The sequence below is a fragment of the Varroa jacobsoni genome, unplaced genomic scaffold (assembly GCF_002532875.2).
Source record: "Varroa jacobsoni isolate VJ856 unplaced genomic scaffold, vjacob_1.0 scaffold_103, whole genome shotgun sequence".
NCBI classification, from domain to species: Eukaryota; Metazoa; Arthropoda; class Arachnida; order Mesostigmata; family Varroidae; genus Varroa; species Varroa jacobsoni.
In genome coordinates, this window is record NW_019213005.1 from 101,505 (window position 1) to 118,565 (window position 17,061).

The 17,061-nt window shown below is 38.0% G+C and overlaps 3 protein-coding genes and 1 non-coding gene across 8 annotated transcripts in view; 3 read left to right on the top strand and 1 right to left on the bottom strand.

Annotated features, from left to right (window-relative positions):
* On the top strand, positions 1-7,872 carry Nup75 (nuclear pore complex protein Nup75). 3 transcript variants are annotated; one of them, XM_022841887.2, is made up of 12 exons: positions 1-102; positions 1,268-1,509; positions 1,819-1,993; positions 2,291-2,417; positions 2,621-2,769; positions 2,910-3,113; positions 3,251-3,438; positions 3,848-4,010; positions 5,722-5,824; positions 6,370-6,500; positions 6,900-7,166; positions 7,510-7,872. In XM_022841887.2, the coding sequence occupies exons 2-12, from the start codon at positions 1,298-1,300 to the stop codon at positions 7,642-7,644; spliced, it is 1,854 nt and encodes a 617-aa protein (XP_022697622.1). In that variant the 5' UTR covers positions 1-102; positions 1,268-1,297; the 3' UTR covers positions 7,645-7,872. The 3 variants fall into 3 exon arrangements, with proteins under 3 accessions (XP_022697622.1, XP_022697632.1, XP_022697643.1); XM_022841897.2 differs by having other exon boundaries at positions 3-102; positions 1,272-1,509; XM_022841908.2 differs by lacking the exon at positions 1-102 and adding an exon at positions 268-282.
* The window catches only part of LOC111265325 (glutamate-gated chloride channel), a 24,992-nt gene continuing 15,779 nt past the window's right edge, over positions 7,849-17,061 (bottom strand). For 2 of the 3 annotated variants that reach the window (XM_022841922.2, XM_022841929.2), the window contains exons 3-9: positions 16,232-16,412; positions 11,300-11,523; positions 10,949-11,031; positions 10,433-10,536; positions 9,874-10,032; positions 9,382-9,579; positions 7,849-9,138 (exon numbers count right to left, since the gene is read on the bottom strand). In XM_022841922.2, the coding sequence (XP_022697657.1) occupies positions 8,986-9,138; positions 9,382-9,579; positions 9,874-10,032; positions 10,433-10,536; positions 10,949-11,031; positions 11,300-11,523; positions 16,232-16,412 (1,102 nt within the window). In that variant the 3' untranslated portion in view covers positions 7,849-8,985. Of the gene's footprint in view, positions 9,139-9,381; positions 9,580-9,873; positions 10,033-10,432; positions 10,537-10,948; positions 11,032-11,299; positions 11,524-16,231; positions 16,413-16,677; positions 16,697-17,061 lie in introns of those variants that run through there. The other variant, XM_022841935.2, reaches the window with a different exon arrangement.
* LOC111265341 (uncharacterized) lies at positions 12,559-13,867 on the top strand. The gene is made up of 2 exons (XM_022841940.2): positions 12,559-13,052; positions 13,286-13,867. Exons 1-2 carry the CDS (start codon positions 12,789-12,791, stop codon positions 13,538-13,540), a joined length of 519 nt encoding a protein of 172 aa, XP_022697675.1. The 5' UTR covers positions 12,559-12,788; the 3' UTR covers positions 13,541-13,867.
* Positions 14,576-14,657, top strand: TRNAL-AAG (transfer RNA leucine (anticodon AAG)). The gene has a single exon. It is a non-coding gene; the product is annotated as a tRNA-Leu (tRNA).

A 17,061-nucleotide genomic window follows, 5' to 3' on the forward strand; every position in this document is an offset into this window, starting at 1 on the left:
GTTGAATGCCGGCGAAGATCGAACCAGAACTCGCTCGAAAAGTTGCAAAAGCGGGTGAAACGTGTATTTAGTTTGCCTCATTAATAACTTGTTTGACCGTCTGTGAGTGCATTTTGTTCATATTTCTCTAGTGGTTAATTCATAGTTATCGAATTGCGTACTCGAGCGACGATACCTTTGTGTGTCGTTTTTTTTTTGCTTAGAGCGAAGGGAGTTCGCTTGCCCAGTGGATGACAACGCTTAGTGACGAATTCTTGTTTGTTGATTTGGCGCGATTTTAAGGTGTGGGATGTGTATATATGCACGTATTTATATTATTAATAGGATTGTAAAAGAAGCTGTACGCCTCGTCATGAAATATTTTTTTGTAACTCGAGCGTATTCGCCGTCAATTAATATGTTTCGTATTAGTTCCATTACTAGATTCCGTTTATCGTTGCTCATTGCCATTTTGTATGAGATTACTCTCGATCAAATTTTATTTCGTCATTTTTTCTTAACTTAAGCAGACATAGATATCAAGCAGTGATTTGCTGTTGACGATAAATAACGTCAGTGGTTTCTTCGAGACGTGATGTGATATTGCCGAAATTAGGAGCTTATACATGGCACTACGGCATAATAGATGCAAGTGTCACGTATATAGAATTTTTAGGTTTGGTTACCAGTCGAGTTAGTGATGTATAACTATTCTAATAATAAATTGTTCGGTTGCATAATCCGTTTTTAGGAACACACAATAATGTTATGTGGGTTTTAGTAGCAAAAGTATAACGCTATTTTGAGTATGCAATACAAATATTTCAACTTTGTTTCGTCAAAATAAATAGCCAGAAAAACATGTGTCCGGTACCCCATATTTAAACCGTAATCGATATTATAAATCATCATCATTTATTCGCTTATAGCTTCGCTTAAACCTATAATATTAAATGCAAAAGTAGCTACAGCTATTTAAAGTACACAGTAACTGGGAGTTGTAAACAGTACAGTGAGATCCAGTCCGCGTGCTCGATTTTAGTTTAGTTTGAATAAGAGGTTTTCAGTAGCAAAAGTCAGATGGTTGTTTTAGTGGAATTGTGTTGAAAATTCATTTTTAGCGCAAGATCTCCTACATTCCTACTTTATAATATACCTTACATACAACTTATTATAAAGACTTCTTCGAGCTTATGCTGGCGAAATTGTCAAGATTTTTACGCTATTTTTACCACATCATAGCTTTATACGCTATTAACGCTAATAACAGGAAAATACCACCTTCCAGCCAGAGAGTACTACTCGTTTACGTAAAAAGATGGCTACACAGGGGGCTGCCCCTCTTGTGGCATTGGCAGGAGCCCTCGATGTTGTTGTAACTTCACCCAACGAAGGTAGCGAGCGTTCGCGACCAATCCATACGCTCAGTTTTGTCAGCAGTCGTATTGATGGCCCACTTCGAATGTTTATCGCACATACCGCAGGTGTATATATAGCATTTAAAACGTCTCTAGAAGAAAAAGGCGATAAGTGAGTACATGTTTTTTGGGTTGATGATTTTATAGGTATATGCATACGGGGTTATTTGAAACTCAAAAAGGCCTATTGTCTTTCTGGTAGACCGGAATGTCTTCTTTGTCATTAGCGGTGGTCGTGATAACGAAAAGGCACTTGTTAACTAAACGTAAATAAATGTATTCCTAAAGTCAGTTTTCACTTAAACTGGCTTTTCTATGAAGCTCTAGCGTTGATGATTGTTTTTTGCGGGTGAATTAATTTTTCTTATAGTTATTAATTATGGATTTCTCTTTTTCTTTTTTATTTATTTATGCCCTGTAGGCGTCAGCTGATCTCGCGATTCTCAAAATTGTACCGTTCTGCTTTAGCACAGTTAAATGAGTCTCGAGCAAGCGAAGGGGCCCCACCGCACGTATTCCGTGCCGTTGAAAGCGTCTGGCATCTATGCGAGATTTTGATTTTAGATCCCCAGCCAGCACCAGGAGTACTAATTCAGGTTGGACTAACTGAACAGACTTGATTGGGCAGATTGATGTTTTTGCAGATGTTTTATGTTGTTGTATTATTATTTTTATTATTACATATATATATATATATTAACACTACTAGAATCATATTGTCTGTTATCATTCATTAATGAAAGATAATGTATAACAATGATGATCCTTTGATGTATTTGTTAGGGGTAGCAATTTAACAGTGGCCTGCTTCGGCTAGAATATAAGAACACGTGTCCGTGCATAATATATTGGTTGATTAACTTAATATTCATCGCTGCTTTTATGGAGTGTAGCAGCTTCAACAGTGGGCAGCGGCATGGAGTTCTTCACCGGCTGGCAAGCGATCCCCGAAAGCAGTTCCTGGCGATGATGGCAATGATGAAAGCTTCTGGGATAACTTTACAACTTTAGTTATGCTTGGTAAACAAAACATGTGCTTACAGCCGTTTACTGCAGATAATCAGGTACCAGCTGAACAAGAGAGCCTTCCCTCATGTGTAGTCAAATTATTGCTGTCCACTAGAAATTCTGCGCTGGATTAAGGTTATTATGAAAATCCACTTTAAGAAACACCAATATAACTAAATAGATCACAATTTCGTCTTCTACTATCCGACTTCCAGGTCAAATCGAGGACGCTTGCTCAATGTTACGCAGCCACGGATCAGGCGATACCGAAGACTTCGTGCTCATGACGCAAATACTTCTGTCGATGCCACTATTCGGGCAGGACGTTTACATGGAGTTTCTAACCAAATGGAACGAGTGGCAGGTCGGTGTCAGAATTAGTGAAAATAATTTTTCACCTTCGTTATCATCTTATTATATATATATCACTGCCTACGTGGTATTAACGTCATTATTATCTTAGTAAAAATTATTTCTTTTATTTATACTGTTTGTGCTGCGTAGGAAACTGTCCGTCAACTTGTTCAAGGAGAACGCTTTCAGGATGAACCGCGATTTTATTCGGTATGCCGACTCCTATATGGAAGCCCTCAGGAATTTGATCGTCGAAAAGACCTATGTGATTCGTGGTTTCAGTTTGTTGTTACGAAAGCAGCATACTCACAGCCATTACTCAAAGTGGCAGACCTTGCCAAACTTGCTGATGAGGTGCGTACCCCTTGGACACGCCTATGATCTGTCCGATCGACCACTGACCTGTCCCAAGCATCTTACTGCTACCTAGGTTCGTAAAAACTGCAATGGGAAATTCACCCTGCTCTTATATTTATTTTTTGTTTCGGCAGGTTTTAGCCAGTAAGGACTTTTTCAGCGGAGATTCTTTAAGCCAGCTGGTGCTTTCTCTTCTGCATGGAGATCTACAGGCATTTACCAGGCTCCTCGCCAACTTGGATGATCTCTGGTGGACCGGTGCCCACTTAGTGGATCTTTTGCGCGAAGGAGGTGACCTTCAGTCACGTAACGTACCTCATGTGTAAGCAATAGACGGAGAAGTATTTATAACACCCAGTTGCATAGTTGATGTTTGCTCAATCAAACCGCGACTGAATAATCTTAATAAACCTTTACCTCAGTCGCGAATGATCCTTAGGCATTGAAGCAAAGCTTTCAAAGTGTCTCGATGTTTTTCTTCTCTCTAACATTGACTATTTGTTGAATAAACAGTAATTACACGAACGGCTAATTTCAGCCAGAACAAATCGACTGAATACGCATTCACCTTGTCTATAGGGTGTGAATTATATCTGGAAAAATACATCTAATACACTGATTACCTTTCTATTCTATCCATGGACGGCATTGTTATTTATAAACATATCTATCCTATTCAATCGAAATAAGAAGACTTTAATATTTACAATAATATTGAATGTTGATTTCAGAGAAGCGTTGCATGAACAGTTGCTACGTGACTATGCTTTATGTCTACTGTCGCAGAGGCCCTTATGGCAGACTGGTCTAATGTACCTTCATCATTGCAAGCCCGAAAATAGGCCAATGCTTATTCAGGCTGTTATAAGCGTTCACTGTTCTACACAACAAAAGGTGAGCCTGTGTGGATATTATTTAGATAGGTCTAAATATTTACGCATGTTTCTCAACATAAATTGTTAGACAGAAGAGTATATATACGTATATATATGTAAGATAGAACGTATATGGTAAACGTCTTACGCGGGAGGTATATTTTTCTATCCCATAGATAATTTTTCGCAATTAGCCCAGAAACCATTGAGAATTTGCAAAGAGCTCACGTTAGAAAGTTGTTTATTTTTTAAGTTCATCGATATACAAAATTAGGGCACGTGATCTAATGGTAAATCTATGGTTTTAAATAGATAAATTTAAATAGATAGAAGTTAACTTTTACAGTTCATTTTGTTTAAATGTGCGGATACTTCCCTTCGCGAATAGGGCGGGGGTGTATTTGTAGAATAGGTTGCAAAATAGGTGATGAAATTTGAATCATTTTGACATATATAATCTAAATCTCTCAGTTGAATAAACGTTATTTGTTTGTGGCAAAACTTGGTGAAATGACATAATATGATAATTGCAATAAAAGAATTAGCTTATTTTCGAAATATCAAGTATTGTGACACGTTGATGCAGTATAGCAGCAGGACCGCCAAAAGATTCTGACTGGAGAATAAAATATATGTAGGAGGGCAGCTGAAAATAGTTGCTAATAAATTGACTGAATCAGGAAAACAAAATAACTGTAACGGGATAGATGCATCGAGATACCGGAATTGGTAAAATAAATTGCAAAAATAGGTAAATAAAGTACAGGTATCCGACTGAACATTTTTACCTAAAATGGATATTTCGGAGTAAAAATGGCGGAAACCCGAATATGACATTCGTTTATCCCATGTGGCTATAGAGAAAAATCTGCTTCAAGAGACTTTTGAATGCTGCTATGAGTGAAATTCTGATCCATATTAATCGGAAAATTTAGGCGGATGATACGCCGAACACTTTGATGGAACATTTTTTTCAGAGAGATCCTCGAAAGAATATCGAATCATTGAAAATATTTTTTCTATGCAAAGTATTATTTATGACGGTTCTTCTGGGTACTAACCGATAGGTTTTGATGAGCTGAGTAAAAACGGTACCTAAAATGGGTATATTGATGTAAAAAGGGCCAGAAATCCGATTGGTCGTTTTGGCTTACCTATTAAACAATAAGATGAAGTCAACTTTCAAGATCGTCTTGACCGACTTTTTGTGTGACTTTTAATGCATTTTAATTGAAAAGTGAGCTGCGTGATTCTAGCTAAATCAGTTCGTATAAAAACATGTTGATAAAATAACTAGTAGAGGGTAACGAATTGAGTGTGTATACACCAACAGAGTAACTGTTGGTATATACTATAGTCTACATTAGACTGGGCGTAAGATTAGCAAATAAAATAAATTAAACTAATTAAGATTTTACGCGCAAGACAAGTGCTGCCCGAAGTCCGCAAGGGCTATATATATATATACAAATATATTGTGAAACGAATATATTTTTATTATTACGCTAAAGGTAGAATTTGATAACATTCACAGCGTATTACAGTCTTTAGTTCTTTTCAATGAATACGTGCGTGGTAAGACTGCATGGTTACAATGGCACAATTGGGTTCAACTTCTTATTGAAAAATTAAAGGGTAGGCCATACCGCGTGAAGGTTTTCCAAGAAGCAATTGAGATAGCAATCCAGCTAAAGATCAGTCCTAACGTGTATTAACTTTTCTGATTCTAGGCACTCAAGGTGGCCGCTGTAGCTGAAAATTTAGGGCTGCCTGAAGCAACTTTCGCCATTTACCGGATGCAGAGTGTCAAATGGCTCAAGCAGAACAAGTTAGGTACATAGTATGAAATATGACGGAGCCAAGAAGTTCATGGTCTCAGATGTATTTCTTGGTCGGACGCACTACAGCCTTTAGCTTTTGAATTAGACGAAATGAACAGATCGTGTTGGGTAATAGGTACCTAAGTTTGATTCTATACCGGCCTACATGGTCGTATTTTTCATCAGCGTACAACATCTCAAATGTATGGATGTTATATATGTTAAACAAGAGAAACTAATCTTTAGAGCAATACAGGATATCTAATTCGAAAAATATATCTCTCTTTCTGTACTGTCGAACGAAACATTGTTTTAGATATGTTCATTATCACACTGTAGAAGAAGAATAATCACCTTGTCCGCTGATATTAACCTTGGCTTAATTAACCATTCACAAATCAGGCTAACCACCTTCGTTACAATTTATTATTCCATTTTTGAAGCTATAACATTAACAAGAGCACAACATATATAACATAGCGTATGTATGTATAGACTCCGAATCGCCATCTATGTTTTTATGTTTGTTGTTCCTCAATATCTACTTGTTTTGGCCAGATTCGGCGTTGGTTTGGGCAATACGCTCAAAAAATTCACCGCTAGTGTCCCGGGTTGCAGAAATGCTACTTGAAGACTACTTGCGTTCCGGTACTCTCATCTGTGCCGACCAATTACGGGGACTTGGTCAGGTAGTTATTTGAGCATATGCCTCTGTACCATAGACATTAGCAGCTTGTAGAACGTCTATGTCTCACACTTGTTTAACCAATACGGTCACCGTTGCGGTGAACTATTCGAATGTGATTTTTTGTCTATACTAATACCCGAAGAATATAAAAACAATGCGTGCAATTTTTCTACTCAACTGTTAGCGCTGCTATTTGTATTGTGTAATATACGGAGTAAAGTTTACGCCTTTGAGATATCCTTGTTATTTTTTTCTAGATAAGCCTCCGTCGACCGAACTGGATATGAATTACCGCAATGCTTTCTCTCAGGTCTGATCATTACGTGAATACCCACGTAAAATGTTCTTGTTGTTTGGAATTTAACTATACGTTTTTATTTAACCATTCAACTATTTGCAGGAAATGTTGGTAAGCGAAAGACTAATGTTTCTAGCAAAATATGCTGAATTTTTACGCCTTCGAGACGAATGCTGTAATAATGCTGGGCCGGATAATCTCGAAGGGGCAGCACGTGCAGCCGAACTGTTGCTCTTTTTAGTTAATTCCGAATGGTCCCCAAGATTTTTCGTTGTTCGCCTGCTTGAGGATGCAGTTCAACTGCTCGGAGATGACAATCTAGTTCCGCAAAACATTGCGTACTTGCAGAGGCTAATGGCTTGTCTACAGGTAGGCGCATCTATAATGAAGTTGTTACTAAAGCAAAATACGCAACATTCTTTTTTCATAATCATTAAGCACTGAAAAAATGACTGATGTAATAAACGCATTATTTAAGGCCCAGTCTAAACCCGTGAACCCACTCCAGTGGAATCTCATGAGACAGTCGTAGAAATAAGATAAATCTAGGTTTCTCTATTATACAGGACTTAATGCAGTGTATTTATTGACCGCTTAAGGTTATAACGAAGGTTCACTCAGCCCCGGTGCAATGCGAAGTTAGTGGTTAAGTATCCCCTTACAACCTACATAGCAGCTAATGTTGCAGAGTTTTACCTAATCACGATTTCAGAGCACGGTAAAAAGACGTCCCGGTGAATTGAAGAAGGATCTACTGGATAAGTTGAACTTCGCATGTGCGAAAAGGACAGCGCAATCACTATTATATCTCATGCAGATACCTAATGAAAATGTTATGCAGACTTAATTTCCTCAACCGATGTTTTATAAAACATTCAACAATGCAGGGTCATTGTTTATCAGTTTGGAAATTCGTATTCTATAACGATGATAATGAATTATTTTAATAAAAAATGAATGAAGTTAAAAAGAGGACCTGTAGCCGTTATACCATGTTTACTGTATTGTCAATGCGAGAATCATGCCTTTGAAAAAATAAAACAAATTGATATAGCACACAACAGTGTTATATAAATACTGGACTCTTTGTTTATTTCGCTGTATATATATCCAGATCAGTTCGTCATTTGTATATACCGGGTTATCACGATGTGGATTTAACATAATTCTCTCTCTCTCTCCCGATATCTCTCCGTATGATTATAATAGTAATAACTTATAATAGAGAAAACGTGGTCTGCATGCACGGGTACGCATTAATAATTCTTGACTTCACTATAAATGACTAATAGGTAATCGATTTCATACGTTTCCATACATTGCGATTATATTTTCTCTGCTTCTCAGCCGAATTCACTCTAGCAAGTCTCAGCGTAGAGTTTCAATGATGATCGTCTATTTTACCGCTTAATACGAGAAATTTCCACGTGCTTCGTTATTACCTGCCGTCATCAGCGTACGACAGTGTATGCAAATTCACAATCGTAAAGCTTCGTTTTGTCTTTGATTCCATGATAAGTTGGAGTTTTTTCGGCCCTTCGCAGGAAGAATTACGGCTATTTATATATGGGTGGATTATGATTAACGGTGTTAATATAGCTGGTAGCAAATATCTGTGTGGAATTGTTGTAAGTGTATTACTCTTTTGTTTTTGGCAATATCATTGCGTTCGTTTGATGAACTGTGCTATTAAATGAAATTTTATGGTTGTGAGTTATTTGTTTTTGCCGTAAATGGATAGAGGTACTGGGACCATTCTATAAAAACACATAGTTTCGAAAAATGAGCCAGGTACTATAGGGAGTTTATAGAGAGATGGAGCCCTGCAGTGTCGACCGAAGCTGGTAAAAAATGCGTTTTTTGTAATTCACAAACTTTCTGTTGACTTTTTGTCTATAAAAGCAAACAGACAGTTCAAAACTTATCAGGATTCAATTAAGTTTTAGTAGCCCAATGGCATTAAGTTATGTGCAATAGTACGTCGTTTCATCACATTGTTTAAGACCAGCCACATCAAATAACACGCGCGAACCCAGTCAGTTTGAATCCGCAACTCGGTCAACTAATCTGAGATGATTACTAGCTTTATATGGTGATGATATCTGGATGGTGTTTATTTTTGTTACTTCACCATTTCTATGTGTATCTGTAGTACTGATTGTGCCGTATCGTTTATATTGATTCGCTTCTATAGGAAATAAGCGAGGTTAAAGATGCCAATAGCGATGAAGAACACGACCCGTGCAAGGATGTCGAGGTTACTGACGGGATAGTGGCGCATTGTTTGTCTCGCGTCCTCCTTAAAAGAACTGCCCATTAGACCGACCCCGCGGCTGTTCAGCTGAATTGAAAGGAGAACATAGATATTAGTATAAAGCGTCAATCGTGCCGATAGAATACCGAAATACGAATGGTAACATTTGTTCAGTTATAAGAGATAGAAAGTTTCTTCTAAAATAAGGTTCTTCATAGATTGAGTCTAACGTCAGTTTAACGAGATTTAATCATTTACTCGATTTTAATATGATTAGTATTGCGATGAAAAACGTACTATTGATGATACAAAAAGGATTTGGATATTAACCTTCTCGCATCGCTGTACCTCGTGCATATAAATGAGGATGAGGAACTCGATAAGCGATCCGAGCGCTATCACAAGGCAGCCGATAATCCATTGGTGCACCATTGTGTTGGCGAACTCGCGATCAAACGAAAACGAGTAATGCGCCAACAACAATGTAGGCAACAAATGGAGTAACGATCGAACTGATGATACGGTGTGCTAAAACAGGAATAAGTAGTGCATAAATGACATTGTTGTGAACCTGACTCAGTTCGTCCAGTTAACATGACGACAATAATTTGATTACAATGTGTCAAATTTATAACCCAAAACAGTAGACGGTAGTTTTAGGCCCCCTCCATTTGATATCAAGGAAATCATTGATCTAAAATAGACAAAGGCTAATTTTTAGTTAACTTGAATCTATACTAACTTTTGGGGCTATATATATATATATATATATACGTGCCGATTATGGAATGGACCGATGTGCTTACTCATCTTAGAGCTTACCTTTACAAAAAAGCCCGAGTAGGCTATAAGTAGTAGAAATAAGCATGGTGCGTAGATTTTGACCACGTATATGCCCAAGTTCCGTTTGAAGAAGAACTGCGCCTTGATACAGGTGTACTCTCCTGTAGTTGTTGATGACGTACATGACCGTGTAGTCACCTTAAAACATGTATATAATGATAAGAGACGTGAAACAAAAGAGCAAACATTCGAATAGATGATGCTTTCGTTCTATGCCTAGTCGCATTGGGGTTGCGTGGTCTAGATGGTTGATAGGCATCTCTTATAACGATTAACATGTGGCCATCGCTGGCTTAAATTTCACTGTTATTATCATGCCGTTCCGGAAGCTGGCTCTTGAAAAAACCAATACCCACCCCGCCTAGGTCATCGAGTAAGACAGATCTTTGGTGCTGTACCAAAGAAGTGATTTCGAGGATTTCTTTACACAGTAGTTAGGCTTAGAGCGTCAAAAATAAATCGGAGTAAAAAAAGAGTTTGAAGGCTTTCTCTATCTGATATTTGTAATTCTATATGGGGCCGTTGCGCATTTCCTTACCTTATCCAAATGAATATCATTGGATATTTGCTTAATTGCTCGATCTATTTGGATCGGCTCTTTCTCCTTCCACCAGAAAACCAAGTCGTCCGTCGTATGTGCGTCTGAGAGCGAGCGAAAAAATTCAGAAACAGTTACTATATAACTAGATATACTATATCTAATGATGGATATCTAGTATATCTAATGATAAAAAGTCCATAAATAGCTCTCCAGTAGGCAAAAGTCTAACCTTTATACGAGGCAAGTGAAATCCAGTCCAAACGTAAACGCTCACAAATAAGGCCGTACAAAATTTTCCAACTTTTGTTTATTTACTTCGACCTGTAGAAGCTTTAACTAGCCTGTTAATTTCCCTACTTCATTTAGGTGATATCAACGTTGTTAGTTTTTCCGGCTTAAAGAGACATTGTTAATTCTTCTAAGCTTTTTGTTTGGCTTTTACCATTAAGCCACTCGACCGTTAAACACTAAATCTACAACTTCATGCCGATGCCGCAGTGTTTCGATATTTACAACTCGCTGCTGTTAATTCGCACACCGGCGAGTCGAATGGGAAGTGCGCAAGATCAACGATGCAATTCAACTTGGAACTTATTCTGAAACGTGTTAAAAGGGTGAAAATGGAAAACTGAACTTAGATTGACTGCTTCCAGGTAGTTTTTGTCTAGCAGATAGTTGTACTTTGCTATCTACCATAGCTTGGACTACGATCTGTATCCGTACAAGTATTTTCATTGGATAACGTATGTTGAAGACGAACTTAGTTCAAAAAAGTATATACGGCATAACCTAATTGTAAATGTGACTGTTTCTTTTCTAATTACAAAGTTCACTGTATTTACTGCACAGGCCTGTTTCACTGACCTGGTGCTGTAGAGGACATCGCCGTTCGGGTAGATTCGTATAAGAACATTAGGGATGATGAAGTCGTGACGGTCAGTGCGTATCTCCGAACTAAGAAAGAGGTCAGGTACCCAAATATCTGATGGTTTGTCAAGTAAAACATAAGGTAGATGAGAGGAATTATCTAGATACGTTAATCGAGGATCGTTCCACTCCATTCGAAATATCAACTGAGTGTCCAATAGCTAAAACATAGACAAAAATCGCAGTACAGAACACGCGTCATCTTATTTGTGTTATAAATGGCACGTTTAGACCTAGCTAAAGGGCGAAGCAAAACAATTGTTATAAGAGCATGATCAGTCAAGCTATTAACTATATGTATAACGATTCCTTGAGTGTTGTTAGAACTAGCAAAACATCTTTTTACAGAAGTAGAAAATACGAAAACTAAACTAACCCAAAAGGTAACCTCGTAACAGTTTGGCTTAGGGAAACTTGCAGCTATCACTTGAATTATTTATAGCTTCTTTTCACAAGAGCAGTGAACATGCTTCCTTCAAGTGTCACTAATTTGATTTTCTTAAGCAAAAAACACCATCACTGCAGGAATTCTTTTATAAACATTATAAACTGGGAAAAATAATCTAATGGAAAATAGCTTAAGATAATTCGCGATGACGTGTTATATAAACTTATTTCCTGGCTGTGTCAGTCAATATGTAATGATTTCACAGCACAACGCAAGCTTTGGTTAACTGAATGTATATATAATTTTGGTGTAAGCTGCTTCTAAAGGGCAACAAATATAAGCCGTCCTGAAACTGTTGTTTAAGCATAAATAGCTTTTAAAATGTTAACATTTATCTTCTACGGTTTTTTTTTTGTTATTGACAAAAAAAATCGTGTTATTCTATTCGAAGTATAACTGTTGTTGTGCTTGATTAATTACCTTAGTGCTTATATAAAAATTAGCTCTTACCATATAAGAGCTATTGAAATGTCTGTTCTACGTACATTGACTGTCAAAATTATTGGGCTTTTCGTCATTTAATTTAGCAAAACAGATATTATTGGATACCGCCTTGTATAATGACATATGTATGTAACGTATATTAGTGGTTTTAAGCTATCAATAATACAGTTTCTTTTCCTTATGGCTGTGAATATTTTGTAAACAAACTAGAAACGTAACCAACTATTGCTGTCGATTCCTCTCGAATCTCCTAGCATAGACGAATATTCACTAGAGGGCGCCACCGAGCCTATTTAAGCTCTCTGCTCTGCCGTCGGTTACTACACAGTCGTTGTCTCATCAAAGGCAAGACAATCAGCACATCGGTGTTTGGCAAAGAATCTTTAGGTGACTACGGTTAGAGAATTAGCGGAAAATACTGAAATCAGGTGAATTTCAAAGGTAATCTGGTGCTTGTGTAGAACAGTCTAACACCTGAAGCTCGATAAGTCCGGCAGGAGTGTTTGCTCTCATCAACAACCTGGTTGCATCAGAATGTTTTCACGTAGCCTTCGACGGTTTCAGCCGTTGGCGCGGGCGGCTTTATTGTCTCGTCGGCATTTTATGATGCCTCCAGAGTTCCGAGTTTTCAATCGTCTTGTGGAAGATTTTTTCAGGGAGCCACTGTTCACCGGCCCGCGACTTTTGACCCAAGTGGAACCTTACGGCGTTCTAAGCGGTATGCGCCTCTTCAGGGAAGATAATAAGTTGGTGGCCCAGATGAGACTTCCACAGAATGTAAAGCCAGAAGATGTTAAGGTAACTGCTTTAGCGAAGAAAAAAACTGATTATTTTTCTAAGAAATGCTTTTGACCTTACATAGGGCATTCAGGGCGTGAACATGGCTATTTTGTGTTAATATTGTGTGCAGATATATTAATATGCATACTTATTCACGAAATGCGAATTAACTCGCGTTCCAAGAAATAGGTATTCTTAGGTAAAGAAAGCTCGTACTTGGCTTAACGTTGTAGATTTGATCGATTTCACAGATTGCACTGAAAGATGGCCGTCTTTGCGTTTCGATTCGTAGTGAGGTCAATCAGGAGAACTTCCGATCAGTGAAAGAATTTCATGAGGAGCTAAAACTCAATGACAGTACGGTTCTCATGGATAAGATGGAAGCATATGTGGATAGTATCGAAGGTCGACTTCGAATTGAGGCACCTCTCAAGGAGCCGGAGCAGAGTGGCCAAGTTCGTCTCAATATCGACATGGGCAGTAAGGCAATTGATGACAAAAAGTAATTTACGAGTACTGCAAACAGGAAGAAGAGGAGCAACGAATTAACCGTGCTAGTGGTAGTCTCTAGCACGCAGTGTCACTTCGTAAATTCCTGCAGGCGTGTGATATAAGCATCGCGGGATCATGTTTTTATGACGCTTGTTGCATTGATCGCTGAATATCCCGAATTCTGTATATATCTTGGGTGACCACTGCGTCGTGTGGTATCGCATAGGCCAAGGAAACAAACACGGCATAAGTTAATTCAAGTCTTAGTCGTAGCATTACTGTGTTAGAAATGATGAAGGGCAAATAAAGTTGTTACTCTTTTCGTAACGAAAAACGTAAAAGCATATTGTATTTTATTACGCATACATGTTAGGAATGATCAAGGGTAAATAAAGTAAGGCAAAAAATAAAGTATAGCTAAAGTATAAGTTATTATAGATAAAGTAAGCAAAAAATTTAGCAAGCATAAACACATCAATAATTTCACGCAATCTATGCGAATATAGGTGAAGCGAGGTAAATACGAATATAAGTGCTGATTTCTAAATGAGGGCTAAATCTAAATGAGGGTAAATACGGATATGGATTAAATCTATAATATAAATATACAAAATATTTTTTTAATGTACTGCGCAATTTAAAAGTATGCTTGGAGTCCGCTTTTGAAAATAATGAATTACATACTCAGCCATAGTGGTCTCCTCTTAACAGGGTCATTCGTATAAAGTTACAGTGACTTAGTTTTTTTTTACGAATAAAACGATGAAGGTATTTGTCTGTTGTAATTTATAATGGTAGAATAAATCACCTGCCACAATATCGGGGTAAACTTTTGGCCTTAAACGCACTTTGAAAACGCTACACCAATACAAATCTAAGGGTTTTGTAGATTAGTTTTGAAATGAATGCCTAAGTTTTAAATATTTAGAAGTTTAAGCAGTTAAAGGCAAATACACAAAAGTAATGAAATGGTTACGTAGCGTTTAATCAGTTGTGACGTATTTTCAGCGAACCCCTGAAAATAGCAGTTCGTGCGGTGGTAGATGTGTGGTAGCGTGGCCGAGCGGTCTAAGGCGCTGGTTTAAGGCACCAGTCTCTTCGGGGGCGTGGGTTCGAATCCCACCGCTGCCAACGAATCTCTCGCCACTGCGTGGCTGGACTTTTTGCATAACATAACTTTATGCATAATATAATTTATTATTTATAGAATTCCTTTTTCATGGAAGTTTTAGTTTGCATGTTTATTGTGTATGCACACGAAGTATTGCAAATTAAGTGTCCGCATCGCACAACTGAGTACGCGATATACTTTGATGACTGGCGTGGTGGAAAGAAGTCACATCTCTTTTTTATGAACGAGATTTGACCCTTTTAGGAAACGTCACTAATGGTTCCCAAAGGTTCATAGAAAACCGGCCTTTTCTTTTTTTTTCTCTTTACTTTAAATTAATTTATAACAACAAAATCTTTCAATATGAAGCAATGTACTTCTAACAGAGCAGTGACAAATTTAATGAATTCGGCATGAGCAGATTTAACGTGTGTAATCATCTATGCATATACAATCTGCACTCGTGTGTAGATAGCATGAAGACCAGATTATGTTTTCCAAGGTCCATTTAGGTGAAATAATAAAGTAAGCAAAAATTTCATTTTATTTTACAGTTAGTAAGATACGAGTCTTAAGAATTGCTTTGTTTAGAATGATTTTAATAACTGCGATTGATTTCAAAGTTTTCGTAAATAAAATTGTATTTCTGTCAACCTTCGTTTGTGCAGTAATGCAAGCTGCCGCAAACGAAGGCTCTGCTTCAGAACCTGTCGCAAGCTCAACGATAGATCTCATAGCGTCTGCAAGGCTAAGGCAGCAGCTTATAGGTCACATGTCTCAAGGACTCATAGGAGAATAATGCAGATATGAAAGGCATGCTGATCGTGTCGTTGTTGCATATTTGATTAAAGCGCCTATCTACTAAAAACCATCGTGGCCTAGAATCCCCTGGCATCTATTTTTCTAAATAGTACCGCACAGTTAGTCATGTTGCTTCTGTATTCACGTAAGGCTTAGTTACATTATGAGTATTGCAAAGATACGCCAATTCACAGCTATCATAGCTAGAAAGACGCGCGTATAGGTTTATAAAGTCACATATGGTTTTAGGTGGATATGTATTTACAAGTACATTCTTTGAGAAGTTTTCGTTCTTGCTGAATTCAATTAAATGGCCAACATTTTCTTAGACGGCTATAGGAAAAGGTAAAGCTATGGCCGGAAAGTGCTTGTGTAAAACTCAAAATAGGGTTACCAAATTTATTCAGTCGACACGGAGTCGGAATTTTTCCTATCAAACTATCCTCACTGAATTACATCAGCAAACTGGCTCAGTTTATCATCAGATCACTTTGCTGAAGTGCAATAAAAAATACCATTATTAATATAAAAAAATACTAAGAACAAGAGATCCTAATACTTGTTGTTATAGTCCTGATATCAAAACCCCAAAATCGATATTCTTCTGAGAGCGTTGAAGCAAGTATCGAGTCAATGACATTTGCGCAGTTTCAGCATATCCGATGAATGCATACAAAAGCTTGTTTTCATACACAAAATTACGTAAATGATTTTTGCTTTCATTTCCGCATCATCCTGACATCTGTTATGCATACGTGCCACGTTGATAACTTCGGTATACGCTAAAACTCACCATTTGTGCTTGGTCGAAACGCATCTGTCGTACGAACGTGTTAACCTTAACGTGGACAGGCGATTCGTCGCAGGTGGAGTGCTCACAGTCTGCGCCGGATTGCGCCTGCATGCGCGGGTCGTACCGAACTGGATTAATTAACTGGGTGACAATAGCATGCGCTTTCTCGTTTCGGGTCGGCCTGAAGTGAGCGCGAATGTATATAACATACGCGAGAAAAAAGTTGAAGAACATTAGATCCGTCAAACCATGTCGTTTTTGATAGCGATGTATAACGGACTATATAATTAGGTAGCCAATCAGGCGCAAGTGGAAAATTAGCGTTTAAAATTTTTAGCGTACGCATATTGTTAGTACGGAATCAGATGCTGCCTAGGATAATGAAAACTACATGCAGGTTCAGAATAATGTGGCTAAATAGTTCGACTTTTCTGGGCCACACTCACATGACAAGCCTACATTAAGTTGGCTTCTATCGACGGTGTTCAGGTCCGTCGACAAGGATTTACCCGCTGTGCGTTACAAAAGTTTAGAAGATTTGTATTACTACTACTATAGTGCTAGATGAAACGGCGAATCGTAACGGCGACAAGCCGGCGGTATCCATGTCGACCCAGCTCTGTATAGTTTGTAGATGGTACGGATTCAGAGGGCTGAAGCATCTTGAAAGCAGCTAATGATCTTGGGTTACCAAAAAAGATTAGGTCAGAAGTTGAGTTAATCGATATGCCATTACTGGTCAGTGGAATATTTTTTTCAGGAATACATTCATTAGATGACGACGAAAGGGACGGCATGAACCGTCTAGAGCTGCTGTGTAGTTTAAAACG